This window comes from Lipotes vexillifer, unplaced genomic scaffold (genome assembly GCF_000442215.2).
Source record: "Lipotes vexillifer unplaced genomic scaffold, Lipotes_vexillifer_v1.1 scaffold182, whole genome shotgun sequence".
Classification (NCBI taxonomy): Eukaryota; Metazoa; Chordata; class Mammalia; order Artiodactyla; family Lipotidae; genus Lipotes; species Lipotes vexillifer.
In genome coordinates, this window is record NW_006798798.1 from 7995595 (window position 1) to 8019490 (window position 23896).

A 23896-nucleotide genomic window follows, 5' to 3' on the forward strand; every position below is an offset into this window, starting at 1 on the left:
CGCCAGGCTGGTCTCAGCCCAACTGAAAGGCTGGCATGTTGCTGCCCTGCTGGCCCCCATCCCTGCTGGCAGGCCCAGTGAGGAGGGGGCAGGCCCTAGGGAACAGCCTGTTTGTTACCTTAAGGTGGAGTGGTGGTTGGGAGGCCAACCCCCAGGTCACGCCTGAGGACCCAGGCCCTGAACGTCCTCATTCTTAAGAAGGGCAGCCCTAGGGCTTCCCTGATGACGCAGTGGTTAAGAATCCGCCTGCCAGTGCAGGGGACACGGGCTTGATCTCTGGTCCAGGAAGATCCCACATGCCGCAGAGCAGCTAAGCCCGTGTGCCGCAACTACTGAGCCTGCTGCGCTATAGAGCCCGTGAGCCACAACTACTGAACCCACGTGCCACAACTCCTGAAGCCTGCATGCCTAGGGCCCGTGCTCTGCAACAAGAGAAGCCACCACAATGAGAAGCCCACGCACCGCAGCGAAGAGTAGCCCCCGCTGGCCACAACTAGAGAAACCCCATGCACAGCAACGAAGACCCAACACAGCCAAAAATTAATTAATTAATTAATTAATTAATTTTTTTTAAAAAACGGGCAGCCCTGCCTCGTATAGGGCCACTGAGGGGATGAGATGAAATAATGTGTGTGAAGGGCAGCCTGGGGCCTGAGAGAGAGTGAGCGCTCAGGAGGTGAGCTTTGCTGCTGCTGCAGTTACCACCACTGCAGTCAAGAGCAGTCCCCCGAGTCAAGCCCACAATCCGACTCTGCTGTCACCGTTTCAGAACGGTGCTCTCAGAGCATCAGTGCTCCCACCAGTAGAGCGAGGTGATGGAGGTGATGGCCGTGAGAAAGGAGTGTAGCCCCGTGGGACGCACCAGCCCCAGGGTGAGGCCCCACATCCCCCAGAGCCGCCGCCACCATGTTCCATGCACACTGAGCACCGTGTTCATCATGAGCAAATCTCGGGCGGCTCAGCTCATCAGGCAGATGTGGGTTCTGCGTGTCCTCAACTCACTGTGCCTTGGTCCCCCAGCCTCAAAAGGGGAAGACAGGAGTGCCTACCTCCCAGAGGTGGCGTGAGGATGCAGTGAGGCATAGGGAAGTGCCCGGTCAGCGTTGGCTGGGCTGACAGGCACTGGCATCTAGTGGTTGACACCTGGCTTTCGGGCTCCCTCCTTCCTTGAGTTTAGGGGCCCTGGGGCCAGCTCAGTGCAGCCACGGAAGGAGCAGCATCCCCACCCCACGGCAGGGTTGTCCCCCACTCCCACCGGCCTCTTCCAGCCATCCTTCCAGGAAAATCCACCTGCTGCCTGAGATGCAGACCTGGTGAGTGTCCTCACCAGCGAGGTTGGCAGAACCCCCAGCTCAGGCTGGCTGACAGTGGTGCTAATTAGCTTAATTAACCCGGCCCCAAGGGAGCCGCTCCAGTTGGAGGCCAGAGCTCCAAGTCAGCTGGGATCGGGCCCAGACAAGTCGGAGCCATTGGTCGCCTTCCACTCCTGGCCCTTCTGTCACGGGAGAAAGAAGTTGCTGTTGTCCGGGTCCTAACTGCAGAGCCTTCTTTGTAGTTTTTGTCTTCCTTTTTCTTTTCTAATGTGAGTGGTTTAATTCCACAGTGTGGCAAATGCAAGTTCAGACAGCATGAGCAAATTAGAGGCTCTGTCCAATGCTGTCAGTCAGAACCTTGAGAGAGGGTACCTCCTCCTGGATGATTTTTGCATTTGTGTTTTAGAAGGTAAAACATGCACAGGATAAAAGCCAAACTAGTACAAAAGGGTTTGCAGTGAAAACCAGGCCTCTCTCCCTTCCCTGGTCCCCTGCCATCCAGCTCCCCTCCCCAGGAGCAACCATTGTTTCATTTATTCTGCATCCTTACAGAAATGTTCCGAACACGACTGAGCACACGTGATTGAGTGTGCTTCCTGTACGCCCCTTTTTATTTATCCATGTGGTCTGTGTGTCTGTGCTCCTGCCTTTTTCACTTACTCTTAGCTCAGCGACAGTTCCACATTAGTACATAGAAGTTGATATCATTCTTTTTAGCAGTCAGAGAATTTTATCCTCAGAGGTCATTAGGTTTAAGCATTTATGGAGACCAGAGATCTTGAGAAGAAGGAAAAAGATCAGAGATGCACAAGCCCAGTTTGGTTTTTGTTTTTTTTTTTTAACCTGGAATTAATGCCATTATAAATTATTGCTTAAATTTTTCAATTTAGAAAATACATTGGGGAACTTCCCCGGTGGTGCAGTGGTTAAGAATCCACCAGCCAATGAAGGGGACACGGGTTTGATCCCTGGTCTAGGAAGATCCCACATGCCGCAGAGCTACTAAGCCCATGCCCCACAACTACTGACCCTGTGCTCTAGAGCCCGCAAGCCACAACTACTGAAGCCCGCATGCCCTAGAGCCCACGTGCCACAACTACTGAGCCCACGTGCTGCAACTACTGAAGCCTGCATGCTCTGGGGCCCGCGCACCACAGCAAAGAGTACCCCCCCACTCACCACAGCTAGAGAAAGCCTGCGCGCAGCAACGAAGACCCAACATAGCCAAAAATAAATTTAAAAAAAGAAAATACATTGGAAAATTCTTTCAGAAGAAAGCAAATAAGGGCAAAAATGATCAGTTTGACTCTCCAAACTGAATTTCATCATACTTTTTCTCTTTAGACATGTCGCAGCAGCCCACTAACAGTGTCAGCCATGTGGAACTTGCAGTGGATAGATAGGTGCGGAGTTGAGGGTCAGGGGAGAAGGTTCTAGCAGGATTTCTTCCAGTGAGCCAGCCTTCCACTGTAGAATTAGGAGTCCTGGAGGTCCTGGGAGCTGGGAAGGCAATTTAGCAAATGAACCCAAACAGAGCAGGGAAGGAATAGTTGTGTTCTTTTGGCTTGACTTTTTAAAGTATAGAGAGTAAAGTATCTCTATACTTTTTCCTGTTTTATAAAAGTCATTCAAGCTTGTTGGAAAAAGAAAGGAGAGAGTAAGGAAGGTTAGAAGGAAGGAAGAAGATGGGTAGGGAGGTTGGCTGGTTGGTTGGAAGGAAGGTTGGTTCCATGGGATACACATTTAACAACTAATTTGGAGTGCCTGCAACGTGGCAGGCCTTGTTCCCAACACTGGACATAGAATACAGAAGGCTCTGAGTCAGGTGGGAGGAGTGGAACCACGAACACAAGCACACAGAACAGATCATCATGAGATGGATACAGTGCAAAAGTAGCACAGGATTGCGTGTTGGAACTCACCTGGGCTGGGAGGGAGCTCCAGAAGGTCAAGTGGCCAGGGGAGCTGAGAAGGTGACAGTTGAGCCAAGCTGGATGGATAAGAAGCTGCCATTCACGGGGAATGCTGGGGAGGGCGCTCTAGGCAGACAGAGCAGCCAGTGCAAAGGCCCTGAGGCAGGAGCATGCCTGGCACGTTTAAGGAACCTTGGGAAGCCTGTGTGGGAGGAGATGAGGGCTGAGACCGGGCAGGACAGATTGTTTCGGACCTCGTGGGCTGTGGTGAGGAACATTTTTAGAAAGTGAATCCCCACATATCCACCTTTGGAGCTGAGACTTTGGTAAACTTCAGTATACCAAGCTAAGCTGTGTGTGAGTTTTGTTTTCTAAAAATGATTTCGCACCAGAAATACCACTTCTTCATTCCCGTGACACATATCTGGGCGAACCTCTTCCCATGTCATGCGGACCAACTCCACTTCTCTTCAGCAGCTAGATAGTATTATTCTGTGATGCCACTGTCCCTCCCTGTGGGGCCTCGCCCTTCCCCTGCTGGCCAATTCTGTTTGCTCCAGAGACAGGACCCCATGAAGTGTCCCCGCACACCAGGCACACATGGGTCCCCGTACACCTGGCACATTAAAGGACACACTCCCAGATGTAGAACTCCCAGGGTAGAGAAAGTGCACGTTTTAAAGTTTTCAGCAGGTCATTTTAACACCCCTCGCAGAGGGGAGCCTCGGGGACAGCGCCCCTTTATTGCGGTGGTTGAGCTGGGGGCCCGGCCTGCTCCCTCACCAGGTTGATGGGCTCAGGCGCGCCCTGCGCTGAGTCACATACTCCCCTTGTGCAGAGGATTCTGGGAAATGGCAAAATCAAAAGGGAAGAGGGAGGGGTGAATCCCCTTCCAGCTCCCAAGGGAGCAACATGTACTCTGGGGTATATACGTCTCTTTCTCTCTTTGTGTCTCTATTTCTCTCTTTTGGATAGAATGCTTTTCCTTTGCCCAAAGAGCATACTTCCCTAATAATGACAGAGCCAGAATTACCCTAGACCTGGAATTCTCATTTGAGAAAGAATATGACCTAACAAGAAAAAACTTACTACCTTTTCTTCCTTCCTTTGTTAAAATCCCAAGGCTGGCAGCTGAGAAAATGAGAAAAAACGTAGACTTCAATACCCTCAAGAGCCCAAGATATCTTATTTCTTCCTGGGTTCAAAGATTCTTTTTCTTTCTTGAGTTACAAAATGATGACGTCTAGGTGCCAGCTCTAGTTTTTATATTATTGTTATAACACGTGATTATAGCAAAATAAATTCAGACAGTTCAGAAGGGTGTTGGTATCAGATGAAAAGTAAAAATCTCATTTTTCCACCTCCTAATAAGACTCCTACTTCCCAGAGGTAATCGTTCATAATTTCTTCCAGAATTTTTTTTCAGCATATAAAAGCATATTATTAAACCAAATGTGATTATATTCCACATACTGTACAGCTTTCATGTGCCATCTCTATGGTACAAATGTGACCGCCAAGCGTGATCGTGACACCATGGGCTCTGAGGCCTGGTGGCCTTGGCTGGCATCCTGGCCCCTCCATTCATAGGCTGTGTGACTTTGGACAGTTACTTTGTCTCTCTGTGCCTCAGTTTCCCACCTGTAAAATGGAGATGCTAGTAATAGTGGCTCCCAGGGAGGGCTGCTCTGCAGATTTCACAGGTTAGCACACATGGAGCCCTCGGGGTGGTGGATCATGCCTGGTGCTGTGCTCCTCTTAGCTGTCATTCTCTCTTTCCTGGGGAGTGGCAACACCTCAGGGGAGGGATCTGGTTTTCACTGGGGAGGTAAAACCTGATCCCAAAGGCTGGGCTGGAATCAGAAGGCAAGAGGAGATCTCAGGGGAGGTCCCAGGAGTGGAGGACACAGAGCCCCCAGGAGCCAGCCTTGGCCAGGAGAGGGCCAGGGAGCTGGGGATGACGGCCTGCGGAGCCAGCGGAGGGGATGGGAGCAGCAGGAGAGGACTGTGTGCAGCTCGGGGTGCCGGGCGGCCTCAGGTAAACAGTTACAAGAGCAGCTCTCATTTCCCCATTGTCTGTTCTGTGAGGTGCTGGCCAAGCGCTTTGCAGCAAACCCCAAAATGCTATGAGGTCAGCGTGTGTTTTCCAGATGAGCAAACCAAGGATCAGAGAGGTGGTGTGACTTGCCCAGGGTCCCACAGCAGGAACAGGTGCAGGTACCTCATGCCTAGACCCTCCCAGCCACCCCGTGATGCGTGAGCTGTCTCACCCCACGTGGTGGATGAGGAAACCAAAGTTAGGGAGATCTGGTGCCAGGCCCTGGAGCACTCAGGCCAGGGGTCTGCTGCCTTTGGCCCTGCACTTGCCCAAAGGGACTGGTCCCTTTGGGGGATTCTTCCTCAGTGGGACCCCATCCCTCTTCTGTGGTTGGAACCCCTGGTCCAGGCCACCTCAGTCTCCCACCTGAACAACTGCCTCCCTTCCTCACTGTCTCCCTGCTTCCATGAGGGTCACTTTTCTGTCTGAGACCCTTCTAAAATGCACATCAGGACCTAGCACTCACCAGATCAGAGCCTCCCTAGCTGCAACCCCAAGTCCCCTCTGTGGCTCATGAGTTCCAGCACATCTGCCCCAGCGCCTCCCAGGCCTCACCTCCTCCCCCTCAGCTACTCATCCCCGCCGCTCCGCAAGCTCACCGAGCCTGTTCCCACCTCACAGCCCAACACTTGCTGTTCCCTCTGCCCTGTGTCCTCTCCTACATACCAGGTGGATTCCTGCCTTCCTCTCCAAGTTTCTGCTCCGATGTCATCCCCTCAGAAAAGCCAGGCTCCATCCCCGGCGATCCCTGTCCATTTACCCAGCTTTATTTCTCTTCAGAATACCTCTCTCTACCTCACATTATGGGGTCTCTGTCTTTGTTCATTTATTCATTGTCAGTCTCTCTGACTGGAGTCAGCTTCACGTTCACCGCTGTATCCCCGCCTCCCCCCGCCGAGAATACGCATGGCACAGGGTAGGTTCCCAGGCAACATCTGTGGGATGAGCGAGTAGAGAGAATAAACCATGTCTCTCCTCTGTTCCACTTTCACCAGATGTTGTGGAGAAGCTGCGGTCACTCGCCCAGTGGCGGCCAGCCTTCCTGGGTCAGGACAACCTTGAGAAGCAGCTTGAGCCTCCCGAGACCCCTCTGACCTTGACCATGACCCTCTCATTCCAGGCAGATGGACAGCAACACCAAAAACGTCTTTGGGCAGCCGCGGTTGAGGGCCTCCCTCCGAGACCTCCGCTCTCCCCGGAAGAACTACAAGTCCACCATCGAGGACGACCTGAAGAAACTCATCATCATGGACAACCTGGCACCCGAGCAGGAGAGAGACGCCAGAGTACGTAGAGGCTGCCCCGCCCCTGCCCCCGCAACACACACACACAATCAGACAGGCTGGTGGGGGGAGGAGGACTGCCTCTGCCTGCCCACCGCCTCTGCCCGTGGCACCTGCCAGCCTGTTTGGTTGTGTGGCTCCGCAGCCAGGAGTCAGGATGTCGAGCTGGTCAGGGGCAGGATCATAGCATGAGCCAGCCTGGCAGGCTTGCAGGGGATTTATCTCCACCGTAGCTCATGCGACTGGACCGGGATGCTCTTACTGACTCTCACGTCCTTCTCGTGGAGCCCAGGGTGGAAGCAGCCCCCACCCACCCCGGACCACAGGACCAGGAGTGCAGGAGCGGGGCCCAGGGGGCATTTAGGCTCTTGTGGCCCAGGGGTGGGGGTGGGGGCCAAAGCAGCAGGCATCCTCAGTCCCTTCACACATGCCCTGCTGCTTTTCCCTCTCGTCCCTGCCTCCCTCTTGGCTGCGAGCTCTCTTGTGGGGACCTGGGTGGCAGCAGTCTCTCCAGGGTTCCCTCCCACCAGCCTGAGCTCTGGGGGGAAGCCAGCACTCTGTCCCACGTGGTCCCCACCAATGACTGGCTCTCAAGCTCCAGCTCGGGTCACCCTGCCTTCCCTGACCTCACCTGGAGCTGGAGGGTGGGGTCGGCCCTCCAGAATAAGGTGGGCTGCAGAGGCGGGAGGAGGAATCCCCAGGAGAAAATGGGAGTACGTTGACCAAAAAGGGAGTAGAAACGGATGCTGGTTGGGTAAAGACCGCAGACGTCCAGGACAGGAAGAAGCCTCTGAGGACGGTGACCCTGGCTGGGCCCGGCCGTGACCACGCCCGGCATCCCGCCTCCCACCCCTGTCTTGGCAGCAGTCGCCACAGAAGAGCCTGCAGCGGACGCTGTCTGACGAGAGCCTGTGCAGCGGGCGTCGGGAGCCCAGCTTCGCCAACCCTGCCGGCCTGGAGCCGCGGCTGCCCAGCGACGTGCTCTTCAGCAGCACCTGCGCCTTCCCCTCCAGCACGCTGCCCGCCCGCCGCCAGCACCAGCACGCCCACCCGCCCAGCGGCCCCAGCACCACCCCTGCCACCGGCAATGGCTTCCCGGAGAAGAAATGTGAGCCCGGGCACCCAGGAGCTGGTTGAGGGTGAGGGGGTGGGAAGCAGGGGGCACGAGCACGCAGATCACCTAGAGGTCAAAGGCTGGGGGTCGTCAGTGTCAGAGTCAGCTGACAGAGGGAACCGAAGTGCATGGGAGCTTCAGGGGGCCCTGATGATTGAGCACCGGGTGTCACCCACAGAACAAGGGGTTGTTGGCCAAGCATCAGGGGTCTCCTGGGGGTCACCTAGGAGTGGGGGCACCCAAGGACTGGGGTCATCTGAGACCAGAGAGAGGGCGTTAGTCTCTCTAGGTGTCTCCAGACTGGAGAGCTCATCGCTAGGGTCCTGAGGATCAAGGGTTTCTATTAGCTGCCCCCCTTCCCCAGCCCCGTGTTCCAGCACCAAGCAGATCGCCTCGTGAATACTTATTTACGTAAGTGACGTCCCCCAGGCCTGCCAGCTCTCGAAGGGAAGGGGGTACAGGAGTGTGACCAGCATCAGCAAATAATTACTGAAGGGGGCGCTGTGCACACGTCCCCCATCAAAAAGCTGTGCGCTGGCTGGGGTTGGCCGTGCCTTGAGCCCACCCTGTAATCCCTTATCCACAGCCCCAAAGGCTCTGAAACTGAAAGGCCAAGCAGAAGTTTGGGCCAAGTTCACTGGGCAGCAGCGCTCGACCTGAATGGATGTGAGGCTGTTTATGGTCCTCCTTCACCCCACTTGGTGTGAACGATCAGTTGCTTCGTTGCGGAGCGCTAGTGTGTTGAGTAGGGGTACTGCCGACCTTCCTGGGTGTGTGTGTATATATAGCGCATCGCACTTCATCAGATCCCAACAAATCTTGACTCCAGAGATGTGTCCACCCCAAGGGTTTCAGCTGAGGACCTGTGCCCCTGTAGCATCTAGATGGAACCCTTTTGTACGTTGCAGGGGATGGGTTGGAGGAGGCTCTGGGACTCTTTTGAGGGGTTCTATCTCCCCCCTTAAAATTCTTCCATGGCTCCCCATTAACCTAGTATCCGGGTCCATGCTCCTGGTGTTTTGCCCCATGGGGGAAGCCCCACCTCAGTCCCTCCACTTCACAGTACCCTCGCTTAGATCCTTCTGTCCCCCACTGTCTCGCCTCAGGGCATTCCACATGGCTGGTCCCTCTGCTGGCCATGCTCTTCCCCTAACCCTGTTCTCGATAACTAACTCCTGCTTCTCCTTCAAGGCTTTGCTCAGTTATTGCTCTGGAGGCCTCCCTTAAGCTCCAGCCTGGGTCATCCCTCCCGTCTTAAACTCCAGAGCACCCGGCCTGCCCCTCCGTTGCCTTTGTTCCACGGATGTTTTTTGAGCACCTGCTCTGGGCCGGGCTCTGCTCTAGGCACTAGGCACACAGCGGGAGCACGTCAGAGCAGCCCTGCCTTGTGGGGCTGAGCTTCTTGGCAGTTCCTCTTGCTTCCCTCAGTTTCACTCTGTGTTTCCTTCATTTGCATCTTGCCTATACTGCCCTGTCCATGCTGCAGACATAGTAGGCATTTGACACATCGTGAGGAGAAGGCAAGAGAGGGGCCAGGGCAGGGGTAATATGCACAGAGATCACAGACCCACACAAGGCAGACAGAATGCCCCTGAGTAGCTCTGCCTCATGCTTTCCGTCTCACCTAAGATGCCACTGCCAGGACTTCGCTGGCAGTCCAGTGGTTAAGACTTCGCCTTCTAGTGCAGGGCGTGTGGGTTCGATCCCTGTTTGGGGAGCTAAGATCCCACATGCCTTTGGGCCAAAAAACACAAAAAAATAAAACAGAGGCAATACTGTGACAAATTCAACAAAGACTTAAAAAATGGTCTGCATCAGAGACTTCCCTGGTAGCACAGTGATTAAGAATCCTCCTGCCAGTGCAGGGGACACGGGTTCAACCCCTGGTCCAGGAAGACCCCACATGCTGTGGAGCAACTAAGCCTGTGCATCACAACTACTGAGTCTGCGCTCTAGAGCCCGCGAGCCACAACTACTGAGCCTGCGTGCCATAACTCCTGAAGCCTGTGTGCCTAGAGCCTGTGCTCCGCAACAAGAGAAGCCACCGCAATGAGAAGCCCGTGCACCACAACAAAGAGTAGCCCCCGCTCGCCGCAACTAGAGAAAGCCCACATGCAGCAACAAAGACCCAACACAGCCAAAAATAAATTAATTAATTAATTTTTTTAAAAATGGCCCACATCAAAAAAAAAAAAAAAAAGATGCTGCTGCCTCCAGGAAATCCTCCTTCCCCAACCAGGCTGCCAGGCTGAGTCAGACGCCTCCTCTGGGCCCCCACAGCCCCCTGGCTTGCTCCCATCCCATCCTGCTCACTCTGCCTTATGTTTTCCCATCACAGCCCCACTCACTCCGGGCTGTCACTGTGTGGGAATGAGTCTGTCTCCCCTGTTGGACTGGGGGCTCCCTAAGAGCCGGGTCCAGGTTGTCTGGGTCCCTACGGGGACCACGGCCCAGGGCCCTCTGTCTCATGAAGCACACACATATACCTCCCTTTGCCCATCTGACTCCCCTGTACCCCTGAACCACAGAGAGTCCCATCTGGCTTCAGTGTGGCCGGGGGCCCTGGGCCTGTCCACCTCTCCACGCCTGCTCGAGAGCCCTTCCCAAGCCACGTCGGGGCTGAAGAGATGCCGTCAGCCAAGGCCTGGGCTTCATGGATGAAGGGCTCTCCATGCCAAGGAGCCTCTCACAGCAGCGCCCGCTGATAGCTTGCTTGGCTGTGGCAGCTACTCCCGCATCCCTCGCCCGCTCAGTAGTGAGATGCTAGGAGGCTGGAGATGGAGAGCATGGAGGTCAAGGGCTCGGCATCCTTCCTGCCCTCATTCATTCCCCTGAGCTTTCATTCACTGGGCAACACTTACTAGCACCACACGTCCTGAGAGCTGGATGGCCCAAGTTTGTAGCCCAGGTCCTGAAGTTACAGCTGTAACCTCTCTGTGCCTGTAAAAACGTGGGCAAAAACAGTGCCCACTTCACTGGGTTAATCCGAGAATCAAACAAGTTCTTCATGGAAAACACTAAGCTCAATGCCTGATATGCAGTAAGCGCTGAAAAAAAAACAGTAGCTGTTTACGTATTTTTCTGTTAGTGTGCTGTCACCAGGAGCAAGCATTCTAATCTGTCATCAGTCAGGTGTGTGCCTCTGGACTAGAGAGCAGGGTTAAAATAGGGTATTAACAGGGACCCTCTGAACACCAGAGCCGTGTGGGGTTAGGCTTAGAGCAGGGTCAGTGTCAGACCCCACGTGTCACACCCAAGTGCCACCACCGGCGAGCGTGAGTCTGCATGCAAGGGAGCTTCCCGCTCTGAGTGTAGGCTGCCCCCTCTGCCTCACAGGGTCATAGCAGCACCTCCCTCCCGGCTAATTGGAGGTGGGACTGTGAGATGATCTCTGTAACACCCAGCATGGTGCCCGCAGAGAGGACACGCTCCTTGGGGACATGGCTTTTCCTGCCTGAGTCACCTCCTGACCTCTGCTTCACTGTCATCCTCTCTCCCCTTGGCTTTAGGGGCTGTGAGGCCTCAGTGAGCTGAGGCCGGGGGCCTAAGCCCAGCACGGGGGACTCACTCTATCTCTGCAGCAAATGCAGCTGTTGGTGCAGTGCTTGTGCCGTCTGTCACTTCCAACACCCTGAGACTCTTTCTCTGCACAACGTGTCATACCTGAACCGACCAGGTCTCCCCACGGTGACCCTGCCACGTCTAAACATCATCCGTACGCTGAAGCGCCCCACGTTGTATCTGCAGCCTGGCACTCGCTCCTCCACTCCAAAACTCACGTGGCCAGCGCCCCACGGGTGTCTGAGGCATCTCACACGCCCCCAGAAACTAACTTTCAATCCCACCCCCAGCCTTCCCCATCTCGGTGCCAGCTCCAAGATCTTGAAGTCATCCTGGACCCTTCTCTGTCTCACGCCCACATCTACTCTCAGGAAAATACTATAGACTCCACCTGTAAAATAGACCCAGGATCTGCCCACTTGTCCTTGCAGCCCCACCTGGTCCTGTCCGCCCTCATCTCACTCCCTGGACCATCGCGGGGGCCTCCCCACTGCCTCCCTGCTCCCTGCTCCCGCCGCCTACCGTCTGTCCCCCACACGAAGCCAGAGGTACCCTCTGGACACCTGTGACAGGTCACACCCCTCCCTGCTCAGGGCCCACCTGTGGCTCCATGTCACCCAGGGGAAGAGAGAAAGTTCTCATCATGGCCCACAGGGCCTCACACAGTCCAGCATTGTCACCTGTGACTTCACCTCCCACTGCTCTCTGCCTCTCCTTCTGTCCCAGCCACACGGGCCCCCTCAACGTTTCTTAAACCTCGAGGCGTGTTCCTGCCTCAGGGCTTTTTCAGCTGCCCAGAATGCTCACCCCCCAGATGCCCCCGCCCCGCCCCCCTCCCATCTTCTCAGCAAGGCCTCCCCCAGCACCCTAAAATCGTACCTACGTAAACATCTTAACGCTCCTACCCCCTTACCCTGCTGGGTGTTTTTCCCTGGCATTTATCATCTAATAAATATAATGTACTCGTTTAATTATACATTAACAGGTATAACAGTTACGTAATGTTACGTAATTGTATATGAAGTGTAACATAATGTGTTAATTTCTTTGTTTCTCACACGTTGTCACTCACCCATCTCCCTTCTCCGCTCTCCCCACCCAGCCACCATCTCAGCCTCCGAGCTCTCACTGGCCGATGGGCGGGACCGGCCCCTGAGGCGCCTGGACCCAGGGATGATGCCACTGCCCGACACGGCTGCTGGCCTTGAGTGGTCCAGCCTCGTAAACGCAGCCAAGGCATACGAAGGTAGGCACTTTCCACCCAGGCCTGCCAGATCCCTACTCCCTTCTCTCTTCTGGAAGGGTCCACGGAGTGTCTTGGGGCTTTGAAGAGGAACACACTCGGGTTCCAGAATGAGGGGGAGCAGGGTTCACATCCTGCCCTGTTCCTTGGTCCACTGTGCAGTCCTGGGCAAATGTCTTCATCTGTCTGAGTCCCCCAGTTACCTTGTCTACAAAACTGGGATGAGACTGCACCCACTGCCTGGGGCCGCGGGGAGGAGTCTGTGTGTAAAACGTGTCGGGCACAGAACACGCTCTCAGCAGACATTACTTTCTGTTATTATTACAGTGTGCAGAATTGTCATAATCCAAATTGTACTTAGACGTACTTTGGCTGCAAGTGGCAGAAAATCCAAATTAACAATGACTTAAACAAACAAGGTTTTATGCAGCAATAATTCCTGGGGTGGGCAGTCTGGGGCTGGTATGGCACTTCCACAAACGCATTACAGCTCAAGCTCCTTCCGCGCCTGCTGTGCCATTCCTGGGGGACCTCACACTCACAGTCAGGCCACTAGAGCTCTGGCCATCATGTCCAGCTCTGACCAGCAGGGGAGACACCCCCTCCCTTTGAGGACATTTCCCAAAGCCTTATACTCCTCCTACACTTGCTTCCCATTGGTCAGAGTGTCACGGCCACACCTTGTTCCAGGGTCCGGGCAAGCTGGGGTGTGAGGCCATGTGCGAGGCTGAAATTTGTGATGTGTTATTACCGAGAAGGGGAAGGAAAAACCATGAGGGACAGCTGGCAGTCTCTGCCACTTCTCTCCCGTGTGACTTTGGGCAAGTGGCTTTACCTTTCTAAGCCTCAGTTCCCTCATCTGTGAAACTCTGACAGACAAGAACATATTCTTCTGGCTCATTTTTCATCTTTTAGGCCACAGCTTTGCTGTCCCTCCTCCAGGAAGCCTTCCCTGATATGCCTTAGTCTGGATCAGGCACCTCCTCTGGGCTCCTATAGCCCTGCCCCCTCTGCCTGTGCCCTTGCTTTCTAATGATGGCAAGACCCGGGGCTGTCTCAGTCACCACTCGGTGCCCAGCGTGGGTCTGGCACAGAGCAGGATCTGTTAAACCAGACCCATACGATACACATCCTTCTTATTTCCACATGTGAGCCAGCCCACATCTGACAGGTGGCCCTGGAGGAAGCTCCTCTCTCTTTGCTTCCATTCATTGCTTCCATCCTGTCCTGCAGCCTCTCCCCAAGCCACGGGATGAAGGCAGTCAGGCCTCTGGGGTGGGAAGGGCATGGTAGGAGGGAGAGCAACAGAGAATACAAGGCCCGGCCTCAGGGATACCCCAGCCTCACACTCCAGAACCACTGGGGAGTAGCTGCCAGGCAGTGGCCCAGCGCTGCTATCCAGAGGCCTGATGAGCTCGGGGGTGGGGGGGCACTTCCTGAAGGAGGTAACTCTGCAGCCATAATGACATTACAGAGCATCTCCTCAGCCGGCACATTATCACTTTACAAACATCACCTCTTCTGCTCTTCAGTCTGAGGGATGTATTAGGATCCCATTTACAGATGAGGCGACTGAGGCTCGGCTGCCACAGTCACCGGGCCAGATTGTACGCTTTTCAGCATGCGCAGTTGGTTGTATGTTGGTTAAACCACAATAAGCTGTTCTTAAAACGTAAAGGAGAAGCGTGATCAGGGGAATAAAAAAAAACAAAGAGAGCGCAGGGGAGGGAAGCAGAGTATGTTGAAAAGTGTTGAAACTGGCGATGGGTTCATGAGGCCCCGTGATGCTCTTTTCTCTGCTTCGGGGCCTGTTTGAAACTGTTTATAGAAAAGTATTTTCGAAGAGAAGAAATATAGTATCCAAGACAGAAAACCACAGCTATAAAGGATGTTATTTAGAGAATTGGGGAAATTTCAAGATGACTGTCTATTAGACAGTGACACCACATAAATGTTAAACTTCCTGCGTACGGTGTTGTTTCATGGTTATGTAGGAGCATGTCTTTACTTTGTGGAGATGGGTAGTGAAATACGCGGAGATGAAGTGCCAGGATGTCGGCAACTGACTCTCAAGTGGTCAGAGAATAAAACACACACACACACGCACACGCGCAGGCACGCGCACACGCACACACGCGTGCGCACACACACGTACACACACGCACACACAGAAAGTAAGTGTGGCAAACCGTTAACAGTGGCTGGGTCTTGGGGAAGGGTGTTTGGGTTTTCACTGTGCTGTTCTTTGAGCACAGAGATATAAAGAGCACAGAGATGTAAAGGAGCCCGCCTTTGGCAGGTAGCGGTGCCCTCTCCCCACGGGGCGACACGCAGCCCCACCTCTGGTTGTTCACTCCCTGCACGTTCCATTGTCTGGCTGTCCTAGGGCTCACTCAGCCAGCTGCCTTTTGGATGCATCAGGACTGTCGCCAGTTCTTGCCATTATAGAAGGATCACCTAATGGTCCCACCTGAAAATGCAGGTGCTCGGGCCCTCCCCCAGAGCCAGTCACGTGTCTGGGGTGGGACGCGGGAATCTTTGCTTTAACAGGCAGCCCCCTGAGATTTTTTTCTCTCTTCCGTATCCCTGATATTCTCTGTTTCGCTTTCCTTTTTGCTTTTCAAGTTTTACATTCTCAGAACTAGGATGATGAATCCCCACATCCTCATCACCCGGCGTCAACCCCATCCACTTCTGGCCATTTTTCCCCCTACCATTTATTTATTGACGATACCAGGTCACTTCTGCCCAATTTGGGTGGTCACTTCCCCACACCGCAACTTAATTTCTTTCCCTGTCCCTTGTATTTTGTATAAGCTGGTCATCAGGTCTGGAGGCTTGCTCAGAATCAGGACGGGTTATTGTTGTTTGTGTCCTGATTTGGTTTGGTATTTTGGCAAGAATCCATCCTACGTGCCTGTGTGATCTCACTGGGTTTGATTGGCAGTGTCCTGGAGTTTCAAGGGAGGGCTTGGTCACTGGGGGAGGGGGTGGGGTGAGGAGGAGCCAGGAGCCCTGCCGACCCACCGCCCCCCTCTGCCCGGCAGTGCAAAGAGCCGTCTCGCTCTTCTCTCTCAACGACCCAGCTCTGAGCCCGGACATCCCGCCAGCGCACAGTCCTGTCCACAGCCACCTGAGCCTGGAGAGGGGGCCCCCGACCCCCAGGACTACCCCTACCATGAGGTGAGGTTCCTTCCCCCACGCTGGGCGAGAGGCCGCCGGGCAGGTCACCCCACCACCCCCTTAGCAGTAGCTGCAGGAGCAACCGCCCCTCTCACCTGACAGACTTTGGACTAACCCACGTGCGGGGGCCCAGCAGGGACCAAGTCGGGGTCAGCCCTGTGATCAGCACTCAGGATTGTTTCACTGCCAACTTGGAAGATCGCTAAGTAGTGCCCCCCAGTCTCCCGCCCGCCCCCGGGCCTCTCGTCTGCCCCTCTGTCCGCCCGCTCCCGGCCTTCAGCTGCCCGTCTGTCTGCCCCCAGATCTCCTCTGCAGGCTCCTAAATTACGCACGTGTTCCCCTGACATTTACCTCTCACTCGTCCCCGGCAGGCCCCGTGCTGGGCTGTCTGGGGACACAGCGGTGATGGAGGCCCAAGCCCTGCCCTCACGAGGCTTCCGGGGGAGGAAGGAGGACGGGGAGGCGGGCATCTCACATGTAGTGCAGCAGATTCATCTGCACCGGCTTGGCAGAAAATAGAACTACAAAGAGGGAGAGAGGATGGAAATGGCATGTTTGCATGTCCGTGGATTTCAGTAGTGCATTTCACACTCACCTGCACACCTCACCGCGCAGGGTTCTGTATACAGCAGTCGTGCACTGTACTTTATGGGCAGTTGAAGCGATTTTCGAGGGTGGTTTTGACTCTCCTTGTTTTTCGCTGCACACAGTGGCTTTAGAACTCAACCTCCACCAAAGATTGGCCCCACTCTAATAGCAGAGCTGGGTGGTTACAGATGAGGCACCGCGGCAGGGGTAGGAGCAGGGTGGGTGTGGAAATGGCGGGACCTCCGGGCACGCTCCCGGACGCCTTTCGCCCTGAACTGGAGACCTCCCTCCACCTGCCTCCTGTCTCCCCTTGTGGCTGCAGCTCCCCAAGATGCAGCACCAGCAGGGAGGAAAGGGTGGGAGAGGCGGGAGGGCCGAGTCCTCTCCCCTTCTTGGGCGGAGACCACCACCCCACCCCCCAGTCTCCCTCTTGTCTACTGCAGCCCACGCGCCTCCCCGACCCCGGCATCCCTACCGGGTGTGTGCGTTCCCACAGCTCCCAGTGGAGCCTTCTCGGCTGCCTGCCCTCCTCTGCAGGGGCCAGGCAGGCCCAGGCCTGGGGAGTCTGCACAGAGGGGGAGCCACAGGCTGGGGTCCTGTGTGCAGAGCCCCCGCCTGAGCCTGGGTTTCCCCTCTGTCCAGTGGGGAAACCACCGTCCGCCCTGTTAGGTGAGACCTCACACGGTACAGGGTGGGCTTTCGGTAGCGGGGGACCGTCATTGTCCGTATTGTTACTGGTCCTATCCACCAGTCAGGCTCTCCCGTCCGTTTGCCCACTTACATGCCCCATGTGCCAGAGCGATGCTCGGGCCTGCCGGGGGCTCGGTGGATGGGCGTAGGGGGGTGTTCTTTGTACTGTGCCACCTGAGGTGGTCATACGTGGGGGGAGTTTCTCCCCAAAGCACACACATGGTCCATCCTCTGGAGGAATGCACACACAGCAGGCCTGGTGCTCCCACGGCCCACATCCACATCCACAGACGTGCCCTCGCCGGGTGGAGCGTGGCCTCCTCCTCCAGGCATCCCTTGGGACTCCAGCAAGAAGAGGACTTCCCAGAGCCTCAGGGACAAGAGGGAGCCTGTATCCCGGGCTCCTCCCAGCTGTGGGCCAAGAGCCTGACCCTGCCCCCTGTCCTTCCAGTGAGGAGCCACCCCTGGATCTGACAGGCAAGGTGTACCAACTGGAAGTGATGCTGAAACAGCTGCACACGGACCTCCAGAAGGTAAGGCTGCCAAGCAGCCACTTCACGTGGCACGCACCTCCCCATTGCACTTCCAGGCCCCCCCGGAGGGTGGCGGGGGACAGCGAGGCTGAGGCACCCGTCCCCACCCATACCCCATCTATTCTAGGGGAGGCCACCCAGCTTTGAATGTAGTCATGAGTGAAGAGTAAAAAGTGACAGTAGGGAACGCTGGTAAAGCACACAGAGAAACCCTCATACCCTCTTGGCGGGAGAATAAATTGGCCCAGCCTTTTTGGAGGGCAGTCGGACAATATTTGTCAAAACTGTAATTGCGTACCTTGTCGACCCAGCAGTTTCACTGTGGGAACTTGTCCAACAGAATTTCAAGCACAGGCATGAAGAGACCCATGAGCAAGGATGTTCGCTGCTGCACCGCTGGCGATAAAAAATTGGAGCCAGTGCAGCTGTCCGTCAACAGGAGAATGGTTATACAAATGACAGGACACCCGTGCAGTGGAATGGTCTGCAGCCAATTAAAGTAGTAACAGAAATCTATGTATTTACTAACATACAAAAGAAGTCCAGTAACTCAAGCAGAAAATTAAGCAAGTTGCAAAACCGTTTCCTAGAACATCATAGTACTTAAAAAATGTTTAACAGCTGTGGGTCAGAGGGATATCTAGAAGGCGACATTCGAGATTGTTCCTTGTACTTATCTCCGGGGTGTGGAAGAGTGAGGGGAAATGAGAGTGGAAGAGACTTTCACTTGTCGTTTTATATGTGTTTGGGTAAAAAGCCAAAAGGTGGCCGAGTCGAACATGGGAGTCTCAAGCACAGGAGTCATAGGGGCCCAGGCTCACATCCCACCCGACCACTTAATGCTGTGTGACCTTGCACAAGTCACTGCCTGAGCATCTTACACTGTCCTGGAAGGGCAGCCCTGCATCCACATCCCAGCCCCCTACTTGCTGTGTGAGATCTGGTCTCCTCTTCCAGGAAAATGGGGGTAACAACAGTCCCCAACCCTTGGGTGGCTGTGAGGGTGGAATGAGGTGCTCCTAATTACAGTGACGTTTGTCAGTTACTGCACATCAGGCTGTGTTCTAAGAGCTCAGCATATGTGACCTCAGGGAGACCTCTCAACTGCCCCTTTTAGAGCGGAGGAAACTGGGGCCGAGACTTGCCCGAGGTTGCTCAGCTGTTGAGAAGCAGAGCTGGGATTTGAACCCTGGCAGCCTGGCTCTAAACCGCAGCCTAGCGGGGCTCGCAGGCCCCGGGGAGCCATTCAAGGTGTGCCCGCTGATGCCAGCCCCCGCCCCCGCAGGAGAAGCAAGACAAGGCGGTGCTGCAGTCAGAGGTGGCCAGCCTGAGGCAGAACAACCAGCGGTTGCAGGAGGAGTCCCAGGCCGCAAGCGAGCAGCTACGCAAGTTCGCCGAGATCTTCTGCAGGGAAAAGAAGGAACTCTGAGGTGGAGAGGCTGCCACCTGCCCACCTCCGCCTGGGCAGACCGGGGGCTCCTGCTGTCCTCTCCTTCAGCCCGGCTTCTGGTTGCAGGTGTGACCGAGCTATGCAGCCAGGGCCCCACCTCCCTCCCGTGGACACAGACACTCGGGGTGGCAGTGGGACCTGAGGGAGGCCTCACGGGGCTGTGAGCTGGGGTCCGCTCCTGGCCCTCGAGCCCCAGAGGGCGACGTGGTCTCCTTCTGAGCCGCCATCTGAGGTTCCTGGGGGCTGGGCCACGCCCACACTGCCCCCAGGGCCCCATCCTGCCATCCGCATCCAGCCTCTTCCTAGGACCAAGCCATTGGAAGCTGTAGGAAGGGAGTGGAGGGCAGGAGTGAGTCTCCAAACCCCACAGCTCCAGGAACTCCCGAACTGGGTTTCTTCGCCACGTACAGCAGCGTCTGGGCTTATGGGGCCAAGACCCCTGCCTGAGAAATCACGGCGGGAAACCATCCCGCCCTCCCCTCACGCCAGGAGAGGTGCGGGCCGGCGTGGAAGTGGGCCAGGGCTCTTGGTCCCTGGTGCACTGGCTCCAGAAAGCATGGACATTGCCCCCTCCCTACCCTATCCTCCAAAAAGCAACCAGGAGCACTTTCTTAGAGTTTCATTTATTGTCTTGGGGGGGTCCCAGGGTGGAGCGAGGAAACCCCAGCATCCAGTTAACTTCTTTGAGGGGGAAGGTATTTGCACACTCGGGACCATTTCTCCAGTCTTTGTCTACCAGTCCCTTGACTGCCAGAGGCCACAGCACCTGGGGCCCTCCGCCTGCGAGCTGCTGACCCGGCCAGGCCCAGCGGCGGAGCCGGCACAGCCCACCCCTCCTCCTCCCCAGCTTCATCAGCCCTGGCCCCTCCCGGGCACCCGGAGGGGCTCCACGGAGCCTTCAGGTCCGGCCTGGAGGGAGGCAGCCTCCCTCTCCTCTCCGCTTTTGTTTCCCTTTGCAAAGCCCCTCGGCCCATCTCGTAGGCCCCGCAGTAGCAGCAGCAACGTCGGACACCGTCACTGTGCTCCCCGGGGAGCGCCTTGCTGTGCTAACCCCACAAGACGCTGGTTCTCTCGAGGCAATAAGGGGCAGCTGGCCAGGCAGCCAGGCCGGTGTGGTACTACGCTGTTCACCCAGGAAACAGTTTCTTTTTTTCCTTTAAAAACAAACAAACAAAAAAAATATATATATATATATTTATTTTTTCATGTGGAGTTGCGCCAGAACAAGTCTGTACGGCCACAGTCTGTGGATTCCCCCAACCTCCAGCTGAGGATCGAGGCGCGTCGCCCGTGGGCTGGGGGCGAAAGCAGGGTGGGCAGGCAGGCCAGGGGGCCCAGCTGAGAGCAGCATGCTCCGGCTGGGGGCCAGCACCGGGCGGTCCAGTCCCGTCCGGAGACCCCGCCGCCTCCTCTGGGGCCAGAAACCTCAGGGAAGGAGGCTCTGGGGACCGACCACACAGGACACAGACGTTGAAGGAGCAAGAGAAAAGGACCCTTGTCGTGCCTCCCTGCCATCAACCTCTGGCCCCTCGGCAGCACTGCAGTCCCGCGAGAAAGGCCTTCAGGTCTGCCATCTCTCCCTCACCTGTGGTTTGCGAGGGGCGCCTGCCGGGTCCTCAGCCCTGGCCAGCTACTGTGATGTCTCTGCCCCTCTTCCCGGGTCCCTTTTGGGGAGGGTTCTCCAGGACCACTTACCACCCCACCCTTTCCTCAGACCCTAACCTGGGGCTCACCCCTCTCCCACCCGTTTTTGTTTGTTTTTTTAAGTTGTCTCCTCATATCTTCAGATCATTTGAATCATTCTGGGGACCTAATCATGTACATCGACAAGTGTAAATTATGATTTTGGGTTTTGTTGTCTGTTATTTCTAAAGGATCTCTGCAAAGCACATTCAATTTGAGTTTGGTGTTCTATCTGATGGCTGAAGATAGCAGCAGGGTTTTTTTTTTTTTTATGTTGATTTGTTTCATTTGGATTTTTTTATTCTTTATTATCTCCCCCCACCCCCCAGCCCCATCCCTGTCTTGAGATTTTCTGGCATGTTTCTGGAGGTTTTAAAGGAAATAAATGTTTCATAGAAGTGGCTTGTGTGTTCGCTAGCTGAGCAGCTGCCTGGACTCCCTGAGAAGCGGGTGTGATCCAGCGTCAGCCCCCTCCTCCTGTCCCCCTTGTCCCGAACGCCGTCACCCCCCCGATGCACGCACACACCCCTAAGAACCAGGGAGCACCATTCTCTTTTTCTTGAAACCCAAGTGACAGAAATCCAACACTCAGAATATGAGAAATTTAGTGAGAGCATGGAGTCCTAACCACTGCACCGCCGGGGAGTTCCCCCGAATGTAAGAAATTCTTAAGTTAGAAAGAGGAAGGTTTTACCTCAGAATTCATATACTTGAGGCCTAAAAGCCAGACCCGGCCCATGGAGTTGTGTTGGTTTTTAAATTAATGGTCAACTTTTTAAAATCTGGAGATGGCACAGAAAGAAAGCTGGATTTCGAGCTTGGTAACTCTGTCCTCTGCAGCAAGACTTGGAACTGAGGGGGCCCTGCCTCCTTGAGTGGGGCTGTCGCCCCAGGCCACACCCTGCTGGTGCCAGCTCATTGGCACCACACCCGCCCTTGGTGGGAGTAGGCCTCCCTCTGCCAGTCAGCTAGTCGGTGGTTTGGAGTGAAGAGCAGCCCCTGCTTCCAGGCCGCGGGGGCTCGGGGAGAGGTGGAGGTGTCTTGGAAAGATACCGACACAGCCGGGGACCTCAGCCCCGGGCCTAGGGGCTCTCCTAGCTGGGAGCGGTCTTAAACTCCTGGGCCCAGATCTGCAGCTGCCCTGGCGAAACACTTTCGCAGTTTGACCCGGGGATCAGGGTCAAACTTATTTTCCAGATCTCGAAATTTCACGTGAGAATCCCAAGGTCCGGCTTCTGGTGGGAAGTCTGGGTCCAGCTCCACCTGGATCTGAGAAGCAGCCCCTTCTCTTGACAGCGCTGGCCCCACGGCTGGGGCTTTCTGGCCCACCTAGACATTTACCTGTGATGGAGTTCACTGTTTCCGCGCTCAAACCTGATGCTTCTGTAACCTAGACTCTCCCGCACACACACACCCGCCCCCCACACACAACAAATCTTTTTCCGAAACGGTTATATATCCTTTTTTCCAGAGGAGGTGGACCAGCTATTTCCACATCTCCTAAAAATTCTAGAGTGTTCCAGACACTCTCCCTGTCTCCGCCCTCCCTGAGGCCCCATCCTCAACCCATGCTGCCCTCCCCCCTCCAGCACGGAAACGGCGGAACAAGCTGTTCTCACATCCTCTCCTGGCGCCTGTGACACACACCAACTTCCAACACCCCACAACTCACACGCCAGCCTGCGCTCTCGCCTGAACTGTGCCCTGCTCGTCCCTTCCCCATCTTGCCCCAGTTTTCCACTTCCTCTGCCTGTCCCCTTCTCGCCGGCCCCGGCGCCCTCCTCGACCCTCCGCCAGTCTCCTCTGCCTCCCACCCCGCCTCTGGCTCTCCCCTCACCCAGGCTCTGAATCCCTTCCTGCTTTTGGCTCCCTCCAGATCTTTCTATTGTCTCCCTAAATTCTTTGTGTCCTCTCCCCTGAAATCTCATCTCCGTCATTGTCCTAGGACTTCGCCTGTGCTGGGTCCTAACTTCATCTCTCTCCCCAAATGTGCCTCCCCCCTTATTCTCTCTTCTGCTCTCCTATTTTACGTGCCCTGGTTCCCTGCCTCCCCACATGGAATCTCTGCTTCTCTCTCCAGATCCCTGTACTTCCTCCTCTGTCTCTCCCCATGTGTCTGCTGGTTTTTATTACTATTATTGCCTCTCTCCCACTAAATCATCTCTTCTGTCCTCTTCCACCATAATTCCTCTGGCCCTCTTCATCTACACCTCTCTCCAGGTCTACGTCTTCCCTCTCCTGCTCTTTTTCTCATTCTCTATAAATGTGTGACTCCTATCCTGACTGTTCTTGTGTCCTGGTTCTCACTCCTCACCTCACCTCACCCAAATCTGTCTTCCTCCTAATGTCCCTGGATCTATATCCCATTGCCCGTTCCCCTCTGTTCTTTGCCCCACATCGGGATAGGGAGCTCCAGGTGATGTCTGGGTGTAGGGTGAGGCGCCCCTGGCACCCCTGATCCCTACCACGGCCCCGAGGGGAGGGGCCAGCCCCCAGTCTTCATCTTCCCATCCCTTCCCTTCCCCCAGTCCCCAGCTTCCCGCCTCCCTCCTCACTGCTTCCCCGTTGCAGCTGCAGCAGTCCGTTGCCAGGGCAACCACAGCTGGCTGGGTGGGAGCCCCCTCCACCCCATCCCCCCCCTTCTCCTTTCCAGCGAGGCAGGGAGGAGCTGGGACAAAGCCAGAGAAAGGCGGGGTGCAGAGGGGAGCTGGAGGGAGATGGACGTAGGGCCAGCTCCAGCTGTTAACCTCGGTTGCTTCTCCCCCAGTGAGGCCCCAACTCCCCTTCTTGGTGATGCCCCAAACCAGCCTGGAGAACGAGGCAGACGACGTGGGCAGAGGGGTCAGGCCCAGTTTAATACACGGAACAAGTTAATTCACAGCAGAGGCAGGCAATAAAGGAGACTCGTTTACAAGGGGGGACACGCCTGGATTGGGGGAGACCCCCCAAACCCACCACCTCCCCCACTTGCAGTCTCAATTTCCCTTTTTTTTTTTAAACCCGAACAACAAACACACACAACCACAAGAAACAACCACGCCCCCTCGCGACCCGAAAATGGCCAGCGAGGGTGGCAGGGGGCAGCCCGGCCTGGCCGGTAGGGAATCGGGGCGGGGGGAGGAGGAAAATCTAGTCCGTTGCAGAGTCTGTGCTTCTCATTCCAGCAGACGCTGGGCAGGGGCCCGCCTTGCCAAGGCAGGCACGGAGTGGGCTCGGGGCGGGGCTCTTGGGGAGGGAGCAGGAA

General features: G+C 55.7%; 1 protein-coding gene across 1 annotated transcript in view; it reads left to right on the forward strand.

Moving 5' to 3' along the window:
- Positions 1–18948, forward strand: part of SIPA1L3 (signal induced proliferation associated 1 like 3) — a 96795-nt gene extending 77847 nt beyond the window's left edge. Inside the window, exons 17-22 of the mRNA XM_007471106.1 lie at positions 6445–6610; positions 7472–7715; positions 12385–12528; positions 15573–15708; positions 17438–17519; positions 18805–18948. Of these exons, the coding sequence (XP_007471168.1) occupies positions 6445–6610; positions 7472–7715; positions 12385–12528; positions 15573–15708; positions 17438–17519; positions 18805–18948 (916 nt within the window). The remainder of the gene's footprint in view (positions 1–6444; positions 6611–7471; positions 7716–12384; positions 12529–15572; positions 15709–17437; positions 17520–18804) is intronic.
- The last annotated feature ends 4948 nt before the right edge of the window (positions 18949–23896 follow it).